This window comes from Anticarsia gemmatalis, chromosome 15, assembly GCF_050436995.1.
Source record: "Anticarsia gemmatalis isolate Benzon Research Colony breed Stoneville strain chromosome 15, ilAntGemm2 primary, whole genome shotgun sequence".
Classification (NCBI taxonomy): Eukaryota; Metazoa; Arthropoda; class Insecta; order Lepidoptera; family Erebidae; genus Anticarsia; species Anticarsia gemmatalis.
The window spans coordinates 797,105-820,234 of NC_134759.1; the positions used below are offsets into that span (position 1 = coordinate 797,105).

At 35.1% G+C, this 23,130-nt stretch overlaps 2 protein-coding genes across 6 annotated transcripts in view; one reads left to right on the forward strand and one right to left on the reverse strand.

Annotated features, from left to right (window-relative positions):
• The window catches only part of ClpX (Caseinolytic protease chaperone subunit), a 58,208-nt gene that overhangs the window by 11,804 nt on the left and 23,274 nt on the right, over window positions 1-23,130 (reverse strand). For 2 of the 5 annotated variants that reach the window (XM_076123520.1, XM_076123523.1), the window contains exons 2-6: window positions 20,652-20,688; window positions 17,507-17,702; window positions 16,923-17,130; window positions 7,096-7,274; window positions 5,203-5,319 (exon numbers count right to left, since the gene is read on the reverse strand). In XM_076123520.1, the coding sequence (XP_075979635.1) occupies window positions 5,203-5,319; window positions 7,096-7,274; window positions 16,923-17,130; window positions 17,507-17,702; window positions 20,652-20,678 (727 nt within the window). In that variant the 5' untranslated portion in view covers window positions 20,679-20,688. The remainder of the gene's footprint in view (window positions 1-5,202; window positions 5,320-7,095; window positions 7,275-16,922; window positions 17,131-17,506; window positions 17,703-20,651; window positions 20,689-23,130) is intronic. The other 3 variants (XM_076123522.1, XM_076123521.1, XM_076123524.1) reach the window with 3 other exon arrangements.
• Window positions 17,711-20,641, forward strand: LOC142978911 (uncharacterized). Its single transcript, XM_076123518.1, has 3 exons — window positions 17,711-17,914; window positions 18,225-18,503; window positions 18,812-20,641. The coding sequence occupies exons 1-3, from the start codon at window positions 17,896-17,898 to the stop codon at window positions 20,536-20,538; spliced, it is 2,025 nt and encodes a 674-aa protein (XP_075979633.1). The 5' UTR covers window positions 17,711-17,895; the 3' UTR covers window positions 20,539-20,641.

Sequence of the window (23,130 nt, forward strand, 5' to 3'; positions counted from 1 at the left end):
ATCTCTCAAACGGTATTGAGTTCGTGTAATGTTTTGTACGTATCGCCCACGTGGAAGACGCGGTGTGCATTCGATAATGTGGCGAAATTTTGAACTTAAGATTGGCGTCTTTGTGTAAAAGTAGCCTGTACCCGCGATTTCGTCCGCGCAATAAAATATAAGGGCTAAGAAGTCCGATATGTAAATCCAGATTATAAGCAGTTTCGGCCAGATTCTAGTATTTTTAAACTGACATCCAAAATGACGAATTTATACTAATACTTAATATAAGTTTTTCTTAAACTTAATATAAGATTTCTAAACATAAAATAAGAATAAAGAAATAGTAAAGCTTTCTCAAAACCCTTTCATATTGAATGAAGAGACGACGCTACCCTTGCTTGAGGCCTCATTTACGGAGACGCGCGTAGCGATAGGCTGCGCGGTCCGCACTAAATTCAAATGTAGGGCGTTGGATGAGTGCGTTTACGGTGAAGCGATTTTACACGCGTTTGCTTGAAATGGAGCGTGTTTTACGGCCGAGCCCGCGGATGGCATCGTCACGTCTCACGCGGCGTTTATCGCGGCGGCGCACGCTGCGGCGATTCTCGATGAAGCGATGCCTGTGGCGGAACCTTCATTTCATTCATGCTGTAAGTTGCGACACGTGCGCTCCCATCTCTCGCTAACCTAAAACTAAGTCGGTAAACTGAGAACCCCGCGTGCGCCGCAGCGATGCCCGCCGCGTGCTTCGCTACACACTTGAGAATACGACGCGGGCGCAGCGGCGGGCCGCGCCACTCTTCCCGCCTCGCGTCTCTATAAACAACATCGTATATTGCTATAAGTTTGTGTTTACGCGTGCGATGATACGTGCCGCTTCACGCGCCGCCGCTACGTAAACAATAAAAACGTCCGACGCGCCGCGAGACGCCACGCCACACGCGACGCGCGACGCCCCGTGTCTCCGTAAATGAGGCCTGAGAGGTTGTTTGTACAAAACTGACCATCTTTCCTTGACCATGAAAATTTTAACGCAGACTTAAAAAGTCGACACCCGAAGTCAAAAACCTCATTCCTAATAACAAAAAAATGTTTAACATAATAATCTGTAATAAATCATACGAGAGTATGAATAAAAAAACAATGATATGTATTGTATCTTATTGCATATGAATAACATTATAAAAAATGTACAGCCAGAAGCGAAAACACATACACACTAACATTGTCAATGATAATCAAATCACAACAATGTAATTCCAATGAAAATATCTATTTCATTGTTGCTTTTAGTCAACAGTAGGTACATACACAGTGATTGTTAAATAACTTTGAATGTTTTGTCTTAGCTTATGTTTGGGATGCAGGCTGATAGCCAGCTGACACTGCGACCATTGTTGATATGTTGTGTCACCCCCTTACCCCCCGTTTGCTACTTTTAGACGCTTAAGGGCAATGTGTAACTTATAAATTTTGCTATGCTCCCTACTAATACTTACACTTAGACGTGAACAATCAGTGGTAATTTTATTTAAAAAAAATCTTTTGACAGTGTGTACATATTTTTGCTCTTGACTGTACACAACACACATACTTAGAAAACATTATTATATGTTTTTGTGCAATGAATGGAGGTTTTTCATATATTTTTTGTGTGCACAAGATCTAATATTTTGACAGGTAATGCAAGTATTTGCATACGTTTTTGCCCAAAGGCTAGACAAACAAAAATGGCTGAGTCCTATTTGGTCAGTTATACGATATTTGTGTCTAAAGGTCTAGGTCTGCGATAAAGATTTTATTTGCAGTTTAAATCATTTCGAAGCTAGCATAAATATGTATCGAATAAACGGACAAATGCAAAATATGATGAGCTTCTTGCTAGCTGTTCCCATAAGGGCCTACCCTATATCTGAGATATAAGCCTAGATTGTTGATCATGAGGTCTTGGGTTCGATTTCCGGGTCGAGCAAAGTGCTATTGGTTTCTACTAATTTACAATATAATATTTATATATTATATATATAACAGTATCCCAGAGTTTGGTAACGTGCCCGGCAAATAGCAATATACTCTCCTCCTATTGCATGGGACTAACATTGTCAATACCAAAAAAATGGGTGTACTACCCCTGCCTACACCGGGTAAAACAGGTTATGTCAGTACAATGTCTTAGAATGTCCTAATGACAATTAATCAGGTGTAAATGTGTTACGTGCCGTCATAAATCTAATCTTGTAATAGTTAAGACATGTTACAATCAGTATTCATTGGAGACGTTCATCTAAGATTCTAAGGTAACTGTGACGAAAGTGTACGTAAGCTGTGTTGTTGCAAGAAAATGTTCACTAAATGTATAAACTTGATAGAAAATGATTCTTGAGTTAAGTAATGATTATAACAATTACTATAAGTATACTATAATAATGTTTTGTAAAAATTGTATAGTAATGTTGCAATAATCAAGTCTGTCTGTTATGCTTTTACGTTATAATGTTCTGAGACGATTTTCATGTTTAGCATAGAGATTTGAGAGTGGAACCGTGCTAATATTCGAGCTGTTTAGGTACACTTTTAGAAGATAAGGTAATTCAACGGGTTATAAATAAGTGTCGGATAAACTATCCAGAAAAATGTACGAAAACAGCTGTCAACTTAAGAAAGTAACTTATACTTTTTTACAAATGGTGGAATCAGGTCTACGTTATTGCCATAATACTTTAAAATACGAATAATAAATTGATGGAATAAAATAAACTTTTGTAGAAATCACAAAAAAGCGTATTTAATTTTCAGTTTCAGTTCATAATCATAGCTCAATACAGTAGCAGTTTATCACAGTACACAAAGATTATCAACGTGTTACGTACAAAATTCCGTGCACATTAATATTCAATAACACACGTATTCAAATACATATAAGCTTAAGTTAAACAATAACATACAATATTTATGTTACATCCTATTGTCTCAGATTATTATTGTAAGTGTTCATAACATTATTATCTTCTACTCTCATCTACTTAGTACAGAGTTCATGAGTGTCAATTTATAAACTTTTCTGGTCAAAGTCTGGCGGGTAAAATTCAGCTTCAAAATATCTATGCACTTTTAATATACAGCCTTGGCCAAAAGTATTAGGCACCCTATAAATTACTGCATATTTCAAGATTACAGAGAAATAAAACTAATTGTAATGATTAAAGTACTTTATTTCCATTAGAACATTATAAAAACACCAATACTTTGTTGAGTCACCCTTTGATTTTATGACAGCAGCATCTCTGTGGTCATACTACGTACAAGATTCGTACAATCCTCTGTTAAAAATGCATCCCATTTTTGCACTAACGCGTTTTTTGAAGCAGTTTTTGATGTTTTCGAGTGTTCTGTTATTTTTTCTTTTTAAAATACATCACAAATGCTTAATAGGGCTTAGGTCCAGGGACTGGACATGCCATTCCAACGGATCAATACAATTATCAGTAAACCAGCGCAATGTGGTGGCTGACTTGTGACACAAAGCATTGCCTTGATGGAATTTCACCATTTAGGTTACTGTCACAAAAAAAACACGAAATCGAAGGTACGAGAGCAGTTTCCAGGACATTAATGTACTTTTCACTTTTTGTGCGAGTTTTGCAATTGAACATTTGGCTGACTCCATCAGCAGCCATTCAACCCCCAATCATTAAACTGTCTGCGCCGTGTTTTATGCGTAGGACTACGCAATCTAGGTGATAATCTTCACCTCTGCGTTGCCTCACGAACGCCACACCTGGTGTTTAAAATACCTGTAAATTAGAAAAAAAGTCACACATTACAAACCCTTATAACATTTAAGATTGCAGACTAGCATTACATTGATCGTTGTTATTGTGTTATAAACTGAATTAGTAAAACTAACCTCAAGTTGGAATTAATCACACCACAGCACATTAGACCAATCCTCCTCCGTGAAATATTGGTGTCTCAGAGCCCACTCAAGTCGTTTTCTTTTGTCGCCTCCTGAAAGCCACGGCTGCTTCCTGGCTTTGCAACCTTTTAAGCCTTCTTCTACCAGCCTCTGTCTTGCCGTTCGAGTGCTTATCGGGTTTCCAATCTCTTCAGTTAAAGCGGCAGCGAGCTTCAAAGAAGTTTTTTTTCTGTATTTTACACACCCACAGATAAGTTTCCTATTCTGACGGCTAGTAGGCACTCGTTTTCTGCCTGTTTTTGGTTTATTTGTGTGAATGCTAGTCTCAGCGAATCGTTTAATAGCTGATTGCACAGAACACCACGAACATTTCACCAACTGCGCGATATCTTTCTGATTCTTACCTTGCTCATGGAAAAGTTCGAAATTAACACGATTTTTAAAACTAATTTCGTTTGTTTTTAGCATTTTCAAATAGATTTCTTCTCGCTTTAATCACAAAACCACAAATGTTCTAGCTTTAAGCTCAGACTTTCAAATGCAGACTGACAAAACATCAAAAACAAAGTTGTAAGAAATTATGATATTTGGTCATTGTTGCACCAGTTGTTAATCGACCACTAAAATATGGCACTCATTGTTTTTAATAGTGATTTAAGACACCAAGATCAATTTTCAATAGAATATTTATTCATTATTCAAATAGCACAAGTGTGTAGTAACTTTAGTGGGGGTGCCTAATACTTCTGGCCAAGGCTGTATAATAGGATACGGGAATTAACGCGAACACGCATTTTACCTTAAAATGCTTAACGTTTCGGTGCAGGTTGCACCGCCTATTAAACATGCAACGCGAGAGTTTAAAAGTTTTAATCTATGCACTTTTTCAAAAGCATTTTTTCAATAAAAATAATGAAATTACTACTATACATATTTCAAAGTAATTTTGCAATCATCGTTTGGTTACCAACAGTAATTTCTGATATATGGTGTGGAGGGCTCCACCTCGTTCTATACTGGACATCGTCTTCGAAAACCAATAGCAAAAAACTATGATTGTGTGTCGCTTATCCGTCCCACCGGGTTACACCGGGCAAAGGAATAGAGAGTGCACCTGTGTATTGTGCACACACTTGGACACTATAAACAAAGTCCTGCATCGTTGGCCAGTTTCAATGAAACTGTCTGCCGTAGCTGGATCGGCAGGGACATTATTATTATTATTATACTACAAGAATTGGTGTTCAAGTTGTTCAGTGTCTCTTATACCACGTACCTACTATTTTAAAGTATAAGCTACTCACCACAGCCAGTAGGCCCCAACAGCAGAACGTTGCTCTTATCCAGCCTCAGTTCGTGGTGTTGACGTTCCAGTACCTCGGCGCCACCGCCGCCGGTCGCGTGACTTAAGTGCAGGAGATCTGGAATGACAACCATGGCTGTTTAGTCTTCATCTTGGATGGATATGCTAAAGGTTCTTATAATAGTTAGACTGTCTCTGTAGCACTGTAGTGTATACGACTGCTGAACGTGAAATGTTGGGTTCGATTCCCGGGACCGGCATTGTGATATTCGTGTTTTCTAATTTGAATATTGTCAATTGTAACCTAGAATTTCGTGCCCGGTATGTTGCAATAGGCTCCCCCCCCCCCACCCTGTTTCATGGAACTAAAACTGTAAATGGCGAAACGACAGTGTATTTCAAACACCCCTACCCTACTCTTTGGGCATAAAATACGTCATGTTATGTGTGTACAATATGTGCATCTCCATAGACTATATTTTGCTTGCAGTCTGCCCTAAATTACAAACACTAATTTCAATCAGCTAATCAAAAGATTAATAGAATTACAACTTTTCTGCTAACACCGAAAGTGAAAATGGTATTCAGCCTAGTTTCAAACAGGTGCTTTTAACTGAAACGTCAAAGAGTTTGAAAGTGTAACCAATCGATGGACCACCACGCTCCAGTGGCCAGCTGACCTGAGGTCTATTGTTGATATTACTACGCCTGTAGGCAATTTACCACGTCCTGATTTGAAGTAGGCTTTTATTAGGTGTGAAAGTTGCTTGGTTTATTTTGGGAAGACTTTTACTTAGAATTGCTATTTTTAACTTATATTTTCCGTTAGAGATTGATTAGTAGCCTTGAATTAACTATTCTTGACATTGGGCAGGTTGTGTAGTTCTTACTTGAAATTCGAGAGTAGCTCGCAAGCCAGAAGAATATGGATATATTTTTTTTAATTGTCACACCTCCAAGTCTCTTTGACTACTTCGACACATAGAGAAGCGAGGAACAAAACATTTTAGAACTAACAACAGACATGACTGTATTACAGCCCTGAAATAAGTTAACAGCTACGATTTGATCGAAAGTCTATTTGAAACCGAGATTAAAATACTATGTAATCTTAGCCAACAGTATCTGATTTCTACAATGAAGCTTTATACCAAATACAATACGAAAGATCTTTGCATAACAGTCGCTAGTAATCCAATTTATTATTAAGACACAATGAAAAATAACAAGCATGTATGACAGTTAAAAAAAATCCCCTTCGAAATGTTGCAATCCAAACAACACTATTTGATCAGTATTAAATATCGTATAATCGCGAAAAACCATTCGATTAGAACTATTTACAATTTGCAACAAACTTGTTAAAGTGTGAAATTGATGCAACATAATTGATTGTGTACGGTTTTACAATAGACACTAATTTGTGGATTGCAATCTAGATTTTGTAAGTGAAAAAAGTGTTTGAGGCGCCAGAAACTTTTTCACATCTATTCTATTTGAAAGCGTAACTAAAGGGATCCAACGTACCCGTTTTTTCATCGACTATTGTAGTCCATGTCACTTTTTGGCGCCACACGAAAAATGCGAAAGAACTTATTGGCGGCCTTTCTAAAGGACTGCTAAAATTCTAATTCTACTGATCAGATTTTCATACAGCTATCACTAATCGACAGAATATTTTTAAGAGAAGCTTTTAGTGTATTCATATTCACCCGATCATCAAGTTTTTACAAATGCCAAATTTTTCCAACAGCACTTTACTCAACGTGTGAATTTTACCCGACAGTCAACAGTCAGCTGTCGTATGCAGTAACACCCAGACTAAAAGAAGCATTCCAAAATTCTACTTAAACAAAATGAAAATGCTTTTCAAATTCCAGTGTATTCTCCTCACCTCTATGTGTGTGATGTAAGGGATGGTGGGCATCCGCCGGAGCCCCGCTAGTGACGTTGTTGTAGATCCTTTTGTAATGGTTGTACACAGCCACGGATAGCACCTTCTTGGCGTACTCCTGACCCACCACGTGCTTGTTCAGGTATTCGAAGATCTTCTTGGGAGGTGGCGGAGGTTTTCTGTCAAACAAATACAAAAGTTTTTAATGACATATTATTTCAGCATCGCTACGGTTGGGAGAGACTGCTACGCTTTTTCGAATCTTGAATCTGAGCAAATAATTTTAAGAAAGTTTTTGACAAGAAATTGTTATTGCCTGGATTTTTAAATTATACCTCCGTGCTTGAAGGAGCATGTAAAATCATCATAGTATCTTTAACTGGCGGGTCTATTGTCCCTGGATTTTAAAGCTTCTTGTCTAAATATATGGATACTAATCCGCGCTTTTATCGAGGTTAAAAGAAACTCAGAATACATCATAGAGAAATATAGTACACATAACATTATTATTAATCAAAACTGTCATCATAAAATTGCCTGGAAGTCAGACAAAGGTTTCCTCAGTACACGATATGACTTAGTTAGTACTATAGGCAAAGGGAGAAGCGACCACTTAAATAATGCAGCAGTTCGCAGTTCCTTTTATTTGTAGACGTATTTCACATATTAATATAAGATTTTATGAAAAAGTGATGATCCTCGAGTAGCCTTTAACTACTTGGATTGTAGCCAAAACTTTAGTAGGCAATATAATATAAGATTTATTGAAAATGGACAAGATTCTTATCTACAGCAATGCTTTGTGTTTACAAAACAAAAAATACGTAATTTTTCAACAGAGAAGGCAGATTTTAAAGCCCCTAAAGCAAATCGGTAAAACAAATTGCCAATCCTGTATGTACGCCACGGTACATTGAGTAATACGGTTAATTATGTCAAATAGGAGTATGCATTTAAAATAGTACTACATAATAATAAATATCTTTTTCCGAATCGTATTTATCAATCATAAATAAATTAACACGTAAAGTAGATTTATTACAAGTTAACGTGTAATAAATTTGCAAACTAATTAAAATTCTTACGCGCTATATTTTAATTCAAACCTTTATGCAGATTGTTTTAAAAAATGCAATTTTGCAATTGTACTAAAATATGACCTGTATTTTGTGTGAGTAAAAAACACGTGAAGGTTGACCAAATTGAATATGCATGTATAATGATTTTAATTAGGTTCTTTGTTTATATTATAATTGCTTCGTTTAGACTAAATAACATGTCAATAAACTTTACTAAATTCGTGAAGTCAGAAAATCGACATTATGATGGTTCCAAATTTAACGTTCCTGTTAAAAAGAAACCATGTTAAAGATCATATTCTTATAGAAAAAAGACTAAATAATAATATTATGAGAGGACAGATACAGATAATTAGAAAGAAGTTTGAGGCGAAGAACAGTTTGAGGCTATTCTACGGACCTTAACATCCTTGACACTAACTAACCTAAGAATAAACGTCATCCAAACTCTGATTAGTTACACAATTATTTGTCTTTTTCACTCACATTCAGTTTCAAAATCGATTAAAAGTGACAAAACACTGTATAACTATTCAGAGGCTACGACGATTATTACTAGAACAGTAAATCGATTAGTTGCATAGAAAAGAAAACAAAGATAACGCTGTTTTTCTTCTCCTTAGCTACAAAGTAAACATTGTTTAAAGTCACGATATCAGCTATCAACAATGTATAAATGACGTAATAACTAAACAATACTGAGGACGCCTGGTTTCCTTTTATAACCTTTGAGAAGGTTTTTATAAGTAATTTTCTGATGAGAAATTTACAAATCTATACTAATATTATCTATACTAATATTATAAAGCTGAAGAGTTTGTTTGTTTGATTGTTTGTTTGTTTGTTTGTTTGTTTGTTTAAACGCGCTAATCTCAGGAACTACGGGTCCAATTTGAAAAATTCTTTCAGTGTTAGATAGCCCATTTATCGAGGAAGGTTATAGGCTATATCATCACGCTACTACCAATAGGAGCAGAGTACCAGTAAAAAATGTTTCGGAAACGGGGAAAATTTTGACCCATTCTCTCTTATGTGACGCAAGCGAAGTTGCGCGGGTCATCTAGTACTAGATAAGTACTTTTGTGGCTAAACATTTATGTAACGAATTCAGTTAATTTCGCTATAATATGATTGGAGATACCTATTCAAGCATATGCGAAATCTTCCACTCTTAGGCGCGGCGGGCGGGCTAAATCAAAATCAAATCATTTATTCATTTAGATCAAATATTGACACTTATGATATTATCTAGATCTAAAGGCCTTAATAGTCTTTCATTGTGGGATTTCTATGCCCAGCAATGGATTGAAAATACCAATTACAATCTATAAATATAGGACCTACCAAATCCACGAACATTACAAGCCGAATCGTGTTCTGGGTTGATTAACTCCTACAAGATTCAGTGGTTTGCAAACGAATAAATCCAACGAATACGGGTTTAGTGCTAATCAAATTCATTATCGCCAAACTGAATATTTGTGAAAAAATCAAGTGCGTCAACTGAACATAGACTGCTAATTAGGCACAAAAAATGTGTGAAAAACAGGCAATACGTTGCAAGCTTTTCAGTTGAAAACTTCGACCGTGTACTCAATACATTTATACGCCGAAAATCAGCTAGTATTTACTAAGAAAATTTAAAAAGGTAGTCGACTATCAGTCAATTTAGTTACTCTTTACGAAATGTAAGAAACATTTTGAAGTATAGAAATACAAATTTGTGATGTCACAATTTCGTATATTTGTTGGGATAAGTAATTTTTTGGGGGAACCTTTTTCGAGTATAAGTCGAGTCGACTCTTATATTATGCCTATTAATTACATTCACTAAGTAAGTTATCATTTATTCGATCGATCAGCTTCCGTTCATAAACATATCGATTACAAAACAACTACTCGGTACATTGTATCTATACTAATATATAAAGTTGAAGAGTTTGTTTGTTTGTTTGTTTGTTTGAACGCGCTAATCTCAGGAACTACTGGTCCGATTTGAAAAATTCTTTCAGTGTTAGTTAGCCCATTTATCGAGGAAGGCTATAGGCTATATAACATCACGCTACGGCCATTAGGAGCGGAGTAGTAATGAAAAATGTTACAAAAACGGGGAACATTTTTTTCATTTTTTCTTATGTGACGCAAGCGAAGTTGCGCGGGTCAGCTAGTGACGAATAAAATCGAGAAATCTTGAACCAAGAAATCGTTTTTACCGTCTCCCTTACGAAATTAAAGTAGCATTTTACGAGCATCCGTGAAAGTGAGTCCTTACGACATTATGGCAGCTCCACATTAGTGCACAAAACGTGAACGTTGTTGGTACTCGCGAGCATACATATCTGCTGGCTTATTCCGACAGCCAAATTCGAATCCGATCCTATGTTTGAGAATTAAACAAAAACTCGATCTTACTTTTCTATTCTAAACTAGCACATCATCAGACGATTTTTAAGAAAATTACCTATATTATTTAATTCGGCTTATTTTCAATCCAAATCAGCGTTTCGGGTGTAAGCTAGCATTTCGACATCGGCAGATATTTCGCTAATACAATGTCAAAGCCGCTATGATAGTTCTAAATGAAACAAATAAAGCAAAGTATTTAATATAATAAGTATGTTGTACTACTATACATACCTATGTACCTAAAATCACTCCTTGTTCTCATAGGGTCAGATAGAGACCAAAGAGTTGTTGTTGTTTCATAAGGAAAATAATAAACGAATTCGTTAAAAAGTGTTATTAATTCTCAATGCGAATTCGCTGCAATTCGACTGCATCTGCGTAGACGCCACTAATGTGGACCCGCCATTAGTATAAGTTTAACATTTCACATCCTTTTTCAAAACAAAGAGAATGAAAGTGACAAAAACGTGTCTTATTACACATGTTGCTGGACTACTTTCCTTTAAGTCGTTATTACTTTATTGGTAAAGATTAGCTGTTACGATAAAGGTAGATAGGGGAATTAGGTCAAAAACTATGTTATATTCTAAAGTAAACAAAATAATTATTTTTAAAAACTACTATTTCAGACGCTGTATTAATCATTTTTGTGCATGAATCTTGTTTCACCCGTGTCTTGAATTATCCTTATGGTCTGAAACCATGTTTAGATGATATAACCTAACATACATTTTTCATTATTTATTATCAGCCCATATTGTCCCACTGCAAGGCAAAGGCCTCCCTTTCCTCTTTTCACCTAACTCTGTCTAAAGCTAAAAGACATATTCTATAAACATAATGAATGTATGATTAAAGTACATATATAAATTTAGTTTAAATCGTGGGTTTGATTTAATTTTATTCCTACTTTCGTATGTGATGAATGACTAAGCAGATATAATTTTGAATATAAAAAATAATACCAAAGGTGTTTAACTTTAAAATTTAATTATGTACTGAAAATAAACAAAGTATGACAAATATTTATTAACCAACCAGCAATGAATATGTTTTCTTGTTACGCAATTACGCAACTGAGTAAGTAATAATGATTCATGTTTTTATATTTCTTTGGACTTTATTTATATTGTAATGGGTTAGGTATTGTTATGCGAAATAATAACATTACTGGAATAGGTATAATACAAGTTATGTATAAAATGAACTACATACTGACAAATATAGAAATGCATAAAATCCTGTTAAGAAAGTAAAGTAAGGTAAAACGTTATATTTTAAGCGCAGAAGTGTGTCCATCGCGCTTAAACTGCTAAATAGATAAACCGACTATAAGCATTTTTTTTATATACATAGTATTTATTTTAGAAAATAAGGAGTATAAGTGTCTGAAATATGACATGATGAAACTTTTTGTTCAAGAGTTGCTGCGCAGGTACTTATTTCAACAAGAAAACATCATGTGCAAAAGAAAAACATCGATGCATTTTATTGGTTGCAAACATTGCCGCCGAGGGACAATGTTTGTTCAAATATTTGTCATGCACATACAACATGTACCTATATAATTTAGTGAAAAGCCAATTTTAAAACGTTTAAGTTTCATATCTTTGAAACGGTGAGTCCTTATTGAGGTTGAATGGTACCAACATGTCGGGAGCATTTCACATCAGATGTTTATATCGTTTGGACAACCGTATGCCTAACACTCTGCCTATATAACACACAATTGTAAATATACAATATTAAATATTGTAATAATACAGACATATTACAATGTCATCGGGTCGTTGGCTCGAGATTTCCGAAATTACTGTCTCAATTGCTTTTTGATTCAATGAGGTTCAATGTCGCTGTGCAATGAATATAAATCACAGATTGGGCTACGAAAACATAACATTTTACTAACAATAAGTATTAGTTTCGGTATGCGAACGAGTTACAATAGGACAGAAGGCTTTTATCTCAAGGTAAGGAACAACAAAAGATCGAACCGACCGAAGCAAATAATATTATCACTAAATATCATAAAAAGGCTCCCCGCTGCGTTTGTTTGTTTCACAGTTCGCGATAAACTAAAACTGTAGGTACTAAACGGATTTGCACTTGACATGCGGTTTTCATCAATAAATAGAGCAATTAGCGAGGCAGCTTTAAGTATATAATTAAATAAGGTTAGTTTTTAAACCATGCGAAGCTGAAGCGGGTCGCTACTTCGATATAAATATGAAAATCCTCCATAATTTTGCATAAAACTGAATAATTTTCACACGCTTCGCAAATCGGACAGTCGCCGAACTTTGGTACAATGAACCTATTATTTTCATGTTAAACGTAAGGCTACATTATATTGGTTGCCGCGTCACCGTGTAAATTGCTGTTTAAATAATTCATGTACAATTTTTTTTATAAGTGTTAATGTCCGCATTTTGTGGTTTTGTAAACACTGTGATTAGAGTAAAGTGTTCGTCGACAGTAGCTGACGAAATCTAGTTTAAAATTGTCGATGTTTTATATAAAGCATTTTTTAGCTTCCCATATTTTGAAAGTTAAAGCGTTAAGAGATCATTGTTTTTAAACGATAAAATCCTTCCCCTGAATTCATAATCGGGCAAAACGGTAAGCTAAGACCTTACCCTTTCATTCTGGAATGAGTAACTTATTTATGTAACTAACAAATCAAAATATGTGTGCTTAAAACTGATAGAAAATTACTAAAGAATAAATAGGCAGTCGTGATGAAGAAATGATAGAAAACCTGATAACTATAACAATAACAATAACTATAACAATATAAAATACTGTTTTTAAATAAATATCCTTTAAGATATTACGCCCATAATTACCGGGGATGAAAGGGTGAACAAATCAGTGACTAAGAAAGCAATCGCGAAGCCAAAACAACGAATACACATAGAGTTTATTTACTAAACGAATCACTAATATAAAATTCACCTAGTAAATGTTTATCGTAGGACATTTGCATAGAAACATGAATGTTTGTGCACGTATCGGGTAAAGTTCAAATATTTATCTGTCATTTGTTTGTCAAAACCTTCGACGTGGGAAATCCCGGTGTTTTTCGCAATATCAATGTTGCGTGAATAGAAAAACTGTTTGGTTGTTTTAATTGATATAGAACGCGAAATGTTTACCGGTTTTTAGATGAGTAATTGGTTGTTTATTTTATGGATATGATGATGACAATGCTTTTTCAATACGTAATAGTCAAGATTGTCTATAGGGAAATCTGAAATAAATAAATAAATTTATTTATTTCAGATAGGAAACTCAGAAATGGTTAAATTTAAAGTGAACTGATACTAGATTACTTGATACTCATTAACTTTCCCAAAAATCATATTTTATATAAGTCTACACTTATAGATCATAAGAAAATTTACAAAGAAGAAATGAAAATTTTCAACAACAAAATTGTAGGACGATTTGACATGCACTCAGAATATCTCCTGGGAAGATACCTTTATAAAGATTGACGTACATTAATTTCGTGTGCATTTAAACATTACTGAACATAAACGTTCAATCACACCAACATCAGATAATTGATTTCACCCGGTAAATATGAAGCCACAACAATGGTTACAAATATGCACATCACTCCTTTCGCCACACTCGATTAAGAATTCACCAAGTAGAGTCCGAAATATGGCTTGTTAAGGACAATCACGATGTTGATTCTGAACTGATCACGATTAATGTGTATTTGTATGTATTTAGTTGCTTAGAAATCAAAACACGATTGACTATTTAGCTCACGTTCTCAAAAAATCAGGTCCAAATCGGATCATGATGCCTATAATATGGGTATTATGTCTGATAAACAAAGAGCGATCAAATAAAATTGTACGAAAGTAGAATTGATTTGTTGTATCCGTCGTGCAAAATATTAAATTGTGTGCACAACGACACAACACTGAAACATTTTTAATTCAGGAATTGTGTGAAACGTCTATCACGAATTATACTTTTGTCTATAGAGTAACTTATAATGGCACTCAAGAATAAGCATCAAACCTTGAAAAGCAGACTACTGGAACGTCATGATACTTATACGATGACTCTATACAATGCAATTTGCAATCGCACTAAAGGTATTTACCTCTATTCTTTTGACCAGGTCACAAACAAAGTCCTTTAAGGAAAATAAAACATCGTGATTCATAATGTACCGTGTGACAAGTGAATGAACGAGAAGTCACGATGAAGATCAACTTGGACACGGTGATTATGTTTAATGGACCTGTCAAGTCGCTTAAATGGTACCCAATTAATACGTGCAGTACTGTAGTTTGTATATAATATGTTAAGTGGGTTCAAACCTATTGGAAGTAACATTATAAATGCGAAAGTGATGTGTATGTATGTTACTCTTTCATGCGAAAAATACCGAATGGATTTTTATGAAATTTGGTACACAGGCAGTTAATATCCTGAATTTACATGTATGTAGTAAAGACCTACCTAATGTGTTAATGGGAAGATATAGGGATGTGAATAAAGCAAGGGGAGTTTCTAGGGATTGTAATAACGTTCTTTGGTCTTTGTCTGCTGCTATAGAAAAGAAGCTTGATTTTACGTATGTATAATATTTCTACCCCAGAAAGCCTTACCAGGCGCGGGCAGGAGTTCGTCGGAAAGATTTTAAAAATATTATTTTATCATAACGTGCATTATTTTTGTCATTCTCCTTATCAGATGTTTTTGACTTTAAGCTGATTATTATTGGAAGTTGTTTGCAATGTTGAAATGATGACTAATAAAAATAAAACCTGATCAAAAATCACGTGAGAGAACTGGCTTTGTGACTTTTATTTAAAAAGCTGTGAGCTTCTTTACACAAATATAATGATGTAATGCAAATAAGAAAACGCACCAAGAAACCAACCATATTAAACATGTAACTTATATTTGCAAACACTTGACAAACATCGAAATAAGTGATTGGTAACTGATACAAGAGGTTTTACAAACAGACTCGAAGGGGAAGTTCTTGTGGGTAACATATCGAATATTTACCAAGACCTATTGTGTAACTGGATCGAAGCTTTTACTTGAAGACGAGCATGAGTTGAAACATTCGTTTACAAAATACATCATACTTAATACTTTATATCAAAAAATGCTTTGCTGCACTTTTGGGTACGGAATACCTCACAAGAAATGGTAAAATAATTACATCAAAAATCCTTTTAAAATGACTTTGCAAATTATTCAAAAACTACTGAACTGGATTTGATTAAACTCGGCAACTGTGTTTACATACCAGAATAACACATATAACAGGTAAAAGAACAAGCTTTTGCCCGTAGCTTTGTTCATGACTTAACATAAATCATATAACTGCACACGCGGACGGACCCGCGGGCAAGAGCTAGTATTTGATATTCATGCAACGCGTACTTCTAATGGCCCGAACACAGTGAAGGTGAGAGCTAGATTTATCATAGCATAACAATGGGGTATTCCCTCTAATGGAGATAAGTATATTCTTCTATCGTACAAGGTCTTGCCTTTGGCGCGGCTCCAAACTGCAGGCTGCTTTTGTGGGTACTTGAAAGGTTTGTTTTGTTTTTGCTCACGTATTGTCCCATTATTGAATATTTGAGGGATTGGTGATCTAGATAGACGAGGGTCGGAAAATCTGTCCTGTACGGGTCAACGGCGTAGTAAAGTTTGTCGTGAAGACCTGGATAAGAATTGCAAAGAATAGAAATAAATCGTGGAAACGGGAAGAGGCAGTGCAGTGGATACAGAAAAGCTTTGGATGATGATAAAGAAAAATATGTTGCTTACAAGGAATTTCAAGGAAATGCTCGCCTATTACCTTTTCACATTTTTTTTTATTTCCAGCCATTTCTTATAGCCATTTTTTTTAAGTTTAGATCAATTCGTCGTCTATATAGCGTGATTTTTGTAGGTAATTGTACGTAGGTAAACATCAAGTTGCCCAGTAACAGGTAAGCCACTGTGCTTGAATATCTAAACATAATTTGAATTAATTTGTGTATTCGTGTCAACTATCACCCAAAATAGGAAAACAAAACATGATGCTATCAAATTCGTCTTCAAAGATGAGTCATACTTTTAAGTACATTTTTTACGCCAGTTAAGTACGTCTTAAAAATGGCTGAATGGCTGTTTTCCTATTTGCTCCCAACGGGGTCCGTCTTTTTACGTGCCCTCTGAAGTACGGAGACGCTCCATTCAGATAATTAATTAACAAGAAAGGACTTCTTCTAAAGAATTGCATAGCTATATAAGCCTAGACGTTCCAGAAATTGAACATTAAAATCTTCAACAGTTCATATAGTAACTGACCTGTAAAATCCAGACTTATTGTCCGCATTATCCTTGATGCTCTTCTTAGTGTCGACCTCGCTGAGGACCACGAAGAAGTGGTGGCACTTGTCGCACTTGACGAATCTGGTGCTGCTGACGAACGTCTCCACGTGGGTGCACGGGTCCCCGCACTTGGGGCACGTGAGGACACCGCTGCCGGAGCCTTTCTTGCCACCTGATGTTGTGCCTGGTAGAATACATTTTTTAAAGAGAATTTGTTTGTGCGAAATCAGTTAGCGTAAAACAAGGGTATATAGATGACTGTAGCATGTTTTCTTTGCGAAATACGTTTTTAGGATACCTAATAGAGGTCTAGAATCCAGCTAGCTAATTGGTGGACCAACCAACAGTGCAATCATTTTTATATTAAAGAAATCGTCATTATTGAGGTAAATTACACATTTTCACAGGGCATTCTCATGGTACCAACAATTTCGACCCTGGATTTCGATGAAATATATGTTGCTCAAGTTTCTAGCATAACTTCAAAGGAAAGCAAAATTTCACCAAGCATGCTATTCTATGCTAGTAGCATCAGAAAAGAATTTGGGCAATGCACTCACCAGTGCTAACAGTGTCTTTGGGCGGTGGTGGATGATGAGGTGGTCCCGGCGGCTGTTCTGTGGGACTCTTGCACAGCACCGCGCATGTGCTCAGCTGGCGAGGACTCGACCGTCGCACGGACGGGTATTTGAGTCCAAAAGCTGGCCAAAAATCATTTTTGTGAAATGTTCGATGACACAAAAAAAAAGTATTACTCTAAAAAGCCAAATAGTTACAGCATTTAATGGCAGCCATTTTGTTTTAATATAATCGCGCGTCATGCGCTAGCGTTAGTCGGCATTTACCATTAGTGCGAAGTGTACGTGTTATTTGTTGATATTCTATTTTAATAGTGTTCTTGTAATACTTGTTGTTTCGTATTTTAAGCCCGTGTGCATAAAAAATTGTGATGGATCTATCAGAGCCAGGTACGTACTTGCATTTTGAATATTTTTTATATGAATTTAATTTATAATTGAGTAGTTTCAATAAATTACAAAATATTTTTTTTTTTTCTTTTTTATAGAGAATTTCAATGTAATGTTTAGAGTTTTAACTACTTTCTAAACTTTTCTATGCTATGAATTGGATATTAAATTGTAGCCAGTACGTTATATAAAACGATCGATCCAAAAATAGCCGTGGAATACCGCGGATGTGCTATTTATCGAATTTTTTGTGGGAAAAGAAATTAATAAAAAAATCAAATAAAATATCATTATTTTCTTTTGCTTTTAGGAACATCTGGTGTCAAATTCTTGTCTCGAAAGGATATTTATATGATCATAAAGGAATCACAGGCACCAAATTTTGACAAAAAGTTGGATTTAATGGTAGAAACTGTAATCAATAAGTTTTGTAAAAGTGAAGATCGGAAATCCTGGAAACAAAAAATATCTTTGATAAAGCATCAATTCAAAACTAGATGGCAAGCAGCACATAAAAAGGAAGTTGTATTTGAAAGTAATAACAAGGATTGGCTCAATGGAAGTACATCATTACAATTACCAATCACTGGTAAGTGCCAGTAGAAACTTTACTTAAATTTAATACAAATTAAACTTAAGAAAAGTTCTATTTGTATTAGCTATGCGCAGAGTGTCTGGCGGTATTTACCGTTAGTTACCCATATCGTTTCTACCAACAGCCATCCATACTCTTTTGTTCATTAACTACCTGCTACTGAACAAAAGAGTGCGGATAACGGCTGGTCTGTTATTGTTGTATGAAGTCATAAAGTCAGTAACACTGCTGCACTCTGCTAGTAAAAGTAAATAGCAAATAATTTTATGATTCGAACAATAAATTGAAATATTTCATTACAGAAACAAGTACGGGTCGTCCCAAAAAAACGTTCGCAGAATCAAGTGAAAGATCGAAACGTCGAAAAACAGAAGAGCTTCGGTTACAAGAGGTTGAAAAGCTAAGCTATGCTACTCATATGAAACTACGTGCTTCAGGAAATATCGATGCGTCCAATGTCGTAAAAGATTTAATTAAAAGCCCAAGTAGAGGTCAGAAATACCGGTCAGCTATAAAAAAATTTAAGCAAGTAACTTGTCATCAGTTGTCCACATTAGACGCCCTGTCTATGTATGTAGAAGCTGGCCTCACAAGATCACAGTATGAGATTGTTAGATCAAGCAACAAGAAATTTTATCCGTGTTATTCGATTCTTCAGAAAGCAAAAAACGAGTGTTACCCTATTAAAGAATCTTACAGAGTAACAGCAACGTGTGCGGAAATTAACTTACAAGACTTACTGAATCATACTGCTTCAAGATTAATTATGCATTTAAAGGAGGTGATGGCTGCAATCAAAGACGAAGATCGACAACAGATGGAGTTGATCTGTAAATGGGGATGTGATGGTTCGCAGCAAGTGCGATATAAACAAAAGTTTGAAAATGAAATGGACTCAGATGCTAACATATTTCAAAGTTCTATGGTACCATTACAGTTAGTTTATGGTAAAAATAAAAATGTTTTGTGGCAAAATCCAACACCCTCATCACCACGGTACTGTAGACCTATACGAATTCGATTCTTGCAAGAATCTGCTGATATCACGAACCAAGAGATTCAGTATATGAATAGTAAAATAAATGCTCTGGAGTGTACGGAGACCCAAGGTGCAAAAATAAGTCATACTATGCTTTTTACCATGGTCGACGGCAAGGTATGCAACGCAGCGACACATACAACATCAACCATGAAGTGTTACATATGTGGTGCCACTTCTAAAGAATTTAATAATTTAACTAAAAGAAGGGAAGTCAGAGCAGAATCTTTGCAATTTGGCCTTTCTATATTGCATGCTCGAATAAGGTTTTTTGAAAACCTATTACATTTGTCGTATAAGTTACCAATCAAGAAGTGGCAATTAAGGCAGCAGGCAGATAAAGATATAGTCCAACAAAAAAAAAAGGAAATACAAAACAAATTCAGAAATGAGATGGGACTCATTGTAGATGTACCTAAAGCAAATTTCGGTAATTCCAATGATGGAAATACGAGCAGAAGATTTTTTGCTGATCACCAACTGTCTGCCTCGATAACCGGTATAGATGTTAATCTTATGTTTAGATTTAAAATCATTTTAGAAGCCTTGTCCAGTGGGCATAAAATTAATGTTGAGGCATTTGAAAACTATGCTAGAGAGACTGAAGAACTATATGTTCAATTATATGAATGGCATCCAATGTCGCCGACTATCCATAAAATTTTAAGACATGGAGCACAGGTTATTTCATCAGCACTACTACCAATCGGCCAACTATCTGAAGAGGCCGCAGAAGCCCGTAATAAACATTTTAGGGATTACAGGCTAAATTATTCAAGAAAATTTTCTCGGGAATCTTGTAATCTTGACGTTATAAACAGACTATTACTAACGTCAGATCCTCTTATAACAGGTCTAAGAACGGAATCCAAAAAAAAATCAAAGCCATTTCATAAAGAAACATTAGATTTATTACTCTCTGCCGAACCGACTAAAAGTTGTACTGATTCAGATAGTGATGTAGATATAATTAGCGATGACGATGTATAATTATGTTTTCTTGATGCAAAATAAATGATAGAAAACTAAATTTGTTGTTATTATTAACTTTAGAACTCATTTGAATCAAAAAATAGTTTTGGCCAGCTTTTGGGCTCAAATACCCGTATGTGCGTCGTAACGCACGGCATTGTTGAACACCTACAGGACAAAGAGACATACGTTATTAAAGACCAATCTCAAATTTAATACAACTTGTATGAATAACAAACTAACAAGATCGAGATCATGATCTAAGATACACAAACGGCTTTTATAAGCAGTGATCCATGTAATCTATTAAAGACTTTGACAAGAGAAATAGTGTTGTTGTTATCACCCAGATCTTTTTACTCTTACTACAGGGAGGTTATAACGTATCTCATTTGACAATTAATTGAAACCTACTATGCTGCACATTGATTTTTCCCTTAGATAATATTGATTAACACGTTACGTCAAAGCAGCAGTGTACTAAATAGTGACCATCAATTTGACGTACTAGTTGTCAACTGAGATACGTGATACGCATTATTATCACAATGCGAGGTGTGTAAGATAAAAATAAGGCTATATTTCTTTGGTGCAAGCTTTACCTTACAAAAAGCAAGCCTAACTTTGAATAATTTAACACATTTCAATAACACTGAACCATGAACTTAATTCCTCAAGACCAAAATGCCTATCGACACATTAATTAATCAGTCATATAATTACATTAACATTTGTCAAAGGTAAACAAACAAATTAATATATTGGTATACAAAATGTGCGGTCAGAGAAGGCCGCGTCAAACCGGTAGGTCAGTCCTCATAGCTTTGCATAACAAGGTCAAAGTTAAAAGTATTCATCTGATATAATGTAATTTCATTGAAATCCTAAACTTCCTGTTTGCTAACATCTAGTTGGTGAAGGCAGTGCAGTTTTATTATGATGCTGTCCTCTTGTAACAGACAAGCAAAAGGAGCAGTGATCGTACTTATTACAGATCAACAACTTACCCCCAGTTTCTGAGTACATTTAGCGGTGGTTTATCTATTCAATAGCGTTAAAACTCATACAAAAAAACGCTATTGAATAGATAAACCGCCGCTAAATGTACCTCAGAAAACGGGGGTTAGTAATTTAATGCAAGTAAACAGTAAGTGAGGGGCAAGTACATATTATATTTTGTATTGCACGTCAGTCTGATTCTAGTATTTCTTGCGAGCTTTTCGTGCAATTCTTGTGGGAAACGTCATACTAAAATTTAAAACCTTGTTTTTTGGGAAAAGACACTACGCTCCTTACTATTTTGACTCTTAAGTCAATATTGGGTCATCGACCTGTACCCTATATTGAGCAAAAAAATAATGCTTTTAACGAGGTAAGTGCATTTAACAACTGCATCAAAAAATATCATTTTATATCAATAAACACAAGGATAGATTCCTTGTGTTTATTATGTAATAACTTCCGATATCTTTCCTCTTGATCTTGAGTTCTTGACATTAGAATATAATAAATATATCAACATATTTTAACTAATTACATTCAAAATACCAAATTATGTACATAATCTTGCCGTACTTGAAGATTCCAACGTTGTTTAAAGTGCTTTATAATTAATGTAATAACACTTTCCCTTTACAGACAGTAATTATTAGGTGTTAAATATGTGTGTTTTTTTATTTTAGATGCATACATAATATCACGTCTTATTCCCAAAAAGGTTTGCAGAGACCAAGTAACTATTTAAAATATACCTATACTAATATTATAAAGCTGAAGAGTTTGTTTGTTTGAACGCGCTAATCTCAGGAGCTACTGGTCCGATTTGAAAAATTCTTTCAGTGTTAGATAGCCCATTTATCGAGGAAGGCAATAGAGGCAGAGTGTCAGTAAAAAAATGTAACAAAAACGGGAACATTTTTGACCCACTCTCTCACTCCTCGCCAAGTTACGCAAGTCTAGTAATGATAATAAAAAGAAGAAAGATTCCCTTCCCCTGGAAAGCCTTATCAATTATTCAAATCATACACAAATATTTTAACGAGCTTAGTAATTTTCCGTCAATATTACACAAAACAGCTACCATCCATATGTTTACTCGGCAGCGAGCATCTTTTCACTCTAATTACTCATTGTAGACACATGTACGGCCTGTGAGAAGATACAACAATTATGTGTAGCATTGTCCATCGACTTTCTTCACCATTGTCGATCCTTCAGGCTGTTTCGTGTATATGTTTATTTATGTAGTGTTTTCACTTGTATGAGAATGTGTCCTTTTTGAAATAATGTTTGAAAGTGCTTCTCATTATTGTTACTTTTTCTTCAGATTATTATTTTTATCGTTCAATATAAAGTACTGTTGAGTATGAGTAATTTTGACAGTTGCATTATTGGGACTGGGTTCAATTCGATAATCTACGTTTTTGCTTGTATGCAAATATAGCATTTAGAGCTTTAGTTCATTTTGCAGGACTGTGAGAAGTTTTTGCAATCTTTGACACCGAATTTTTCATTACATAATTAATATTGTTTACGATTATGATAATAATACGGGCAGTAGGTAAGCTCATAAGTAATCACGTGAATAATAGTTCTATACACAACTGTTTA